Below are 2,194 nucleotides of genomic sequence, written 5' to 3'. Positions count from 1 at the left end.
GTGAGTAGCACATGTAAGGGTGTCATAGATACAGCTCCATAATTTTTGCATGTTTGAACTGTTAGGTATAAGAAGAAAGTAAAATTGAGCAATAAAAGTATTTACACTCTCTGAAGGACATAGGTAATAATAGCAGCTGATGAATTCGAAGGCTACGTGGCTTTGTTAATTATTGATCTATGAAAAAGCTATTGTTTTTGCTCCCCTTACAGATTTCTACCCAACAATGGATGATAAGAATCAAACAGCTGTGACTGAATTTTATTTCGTGGGCTTAACAGATCATTTCCCACAGAAGATGATTCTTTTCTCGATATTTTTGTTTGTGTATCTTGTCACATTGGGTGCCAACTTGGGGATGGTTGCCCTTATCTGGATGGATTCCCGACTCCACACCCCCATGTACTTTTTTCTTAGCCACTTGTCCCTTGTGGATGTCTGCTCCTCTTCAACCATTGCTCCAAAGATGTTGTGGGACATCTTTCTGGAGAGAAAAGTCATCTCCTTCGTAGGCTGTGCTATACAGATGTGGTTTATGTGTCAGTTTGAAGTGACTGAGTGTTTCCTCCTGGCTGCTATGGCTTATGATCGGTACATAGCCATCTGCAACCCTCTGTTGTACCCGGTCACCATGTCCCAGCGGGCCTGTGTGCAGCTGGTGGCAGGGCCCTATGCCATGGGCATTCTAAATGCCATTACTCAAGAGACCTTTACTTTTTGCTTACCCTTCTGTGGTCCAAATGTGATCAACCACTTTTTCTGTGACATTTTCCCTGTTCTCTCCCTGGCATGTGCCGATACCCAGAACAACAGGTTGGTTCTTTTCATCTTTGCTGGAGCTATTGTGATACTCAGTGGCCTGATCATCACAGTTTCCTATGTCTGCATCCTGGTGGCCATCCTGAAGATCCAGACCGCTGATGGGAGGCAGAAAGCTTTCTCCACTTGTTCGTCTCACCTGACAGCTGTCTCCATCCTCTATGGGACTCTCTTCTACATCTATGTTCTGCCTGGCTCCAGTTCCTCTCTTAATATCAATAAAGTGGTTTCTCTATTTTTTACTATGGTCATCCCAATGCTAAACCCCCTGATCTACAGTCTGAGGAACAAGGAGGTGAAAAATGCATTCAGGAGCAAGTTTGAAAGGAAAAGGCAGTAATGTGATTCAGTAATGGGTGGTAAGAGAGAGAGGAAATCCTTGAGTGTGCCCTGTACCAGGTCATTCCCATAGGGTTACTACTGTTCATATGGCTTTCACATCAATCTTGTTCTTTGTGAAATGATGGAGAACACAGAAGAAAATGTAATTTATGCCAAAAGAAAATCCAGGGGCACTTTCATTTATTCTTACATGTGGGAGGATATTTTATTCCAGACCAGAAAAGCAAATGTTTTAAGGGGAAGATCAACAGCATTCATTAAGAAAGGTTTCATTGACCTAGTTAAAAGTTGAACAATGAACAGTGAGAGAATAATAGCAAAACAAGATACTCACAATGAGTTAATGTTCCAGTGGGAAAGTGTTATATATATAACACTAACTCATTGTGATATATATATATATCACAGTTGAAAAATGAAACACACAGAGAAATACACCAAGTAATGAATGGCTAATTGATACAAGTGGAAATTCAAATGGTCATAAATTAAGTATATATATCATTATGTAATATATTAAATATATTATATATATAACTGTTCAACGTGAAGTCAAAATGACAAGGTAATGCTTTTTTTCTTTCATCTATTAGATTGGCAAATGTTAAAATGATAATGTGCTAGGCTGCTAAGGTTACCATTTGGATATGAGCAACAATTTTGTACATAGTTAATGTAACTGGATGTGACTAACTGCATTTCCATAAAGTAATTTGTAATTTGATGATTTCTATTAAAATGCACATTCTCTTTGACCTAGGTGCCTTAAGTTTGGAAATCTCTGCTATAAAAATATGAATATAAGAAACAAGTATTGCAGCATCTTTTGTAGAGGCTGTAAAAGGGAATAAACAGAATTTGCATTGTTAAGAGAAACATACATTCTTTCTTTGAAATGTGCAGCTAATTATACAAAGGATACATTTGATATTCATACTTTGGTTTGGAAGAAACTGATGTAATCACTGATAGATGGAAAAGAATCAAGTCAAAGTTTAATCTGTGGAACTGATCACAATTCATATAAAAAAGA

The 2,194-nt window shown here is 37.8% G+C and overlaps 1 protein-coding gene across 1 annotated transcript; it reads left to right on the top strand.

The window, feature by feature from the left end:
* The first annotated feature begins 226 nt into the window (after positions 1-226).
* On the top strand, positions 227-1,159 carry LOC118628697 (olfactory receptor 5G3-like). The gene has a single exon (XM_036259631.1). It carries the CDS (start codon positions 227-229, stop codon positions 1,157-1,159), a length of 933 nt encoding a protein of 310 aa, XP_036115524.1.
* Positions 1,160-2,194: the final 1,035 nt, after the last annotated feature.

Source organism: Molossus molossus, unplaced genomic scaffold (genome assembly GCF_014108415.1).
Source record: "Molossus molossus isolate mMolMol1 unplaced genomic scaffold, mMolMol1.p scaffold_m16_p_13, whole genome shotgun sequence".
Taxonomy (NCBI): Eukaryota; Metazoa; Chordata; class Mammalia; order Chiroptera; family Molossidae; genus Molossus; species Molossus molossus.
Note: the sequence above shows the minus strand (reverse complement) of the source record. Positions and strands in the feature narration are given on the sequence as shown.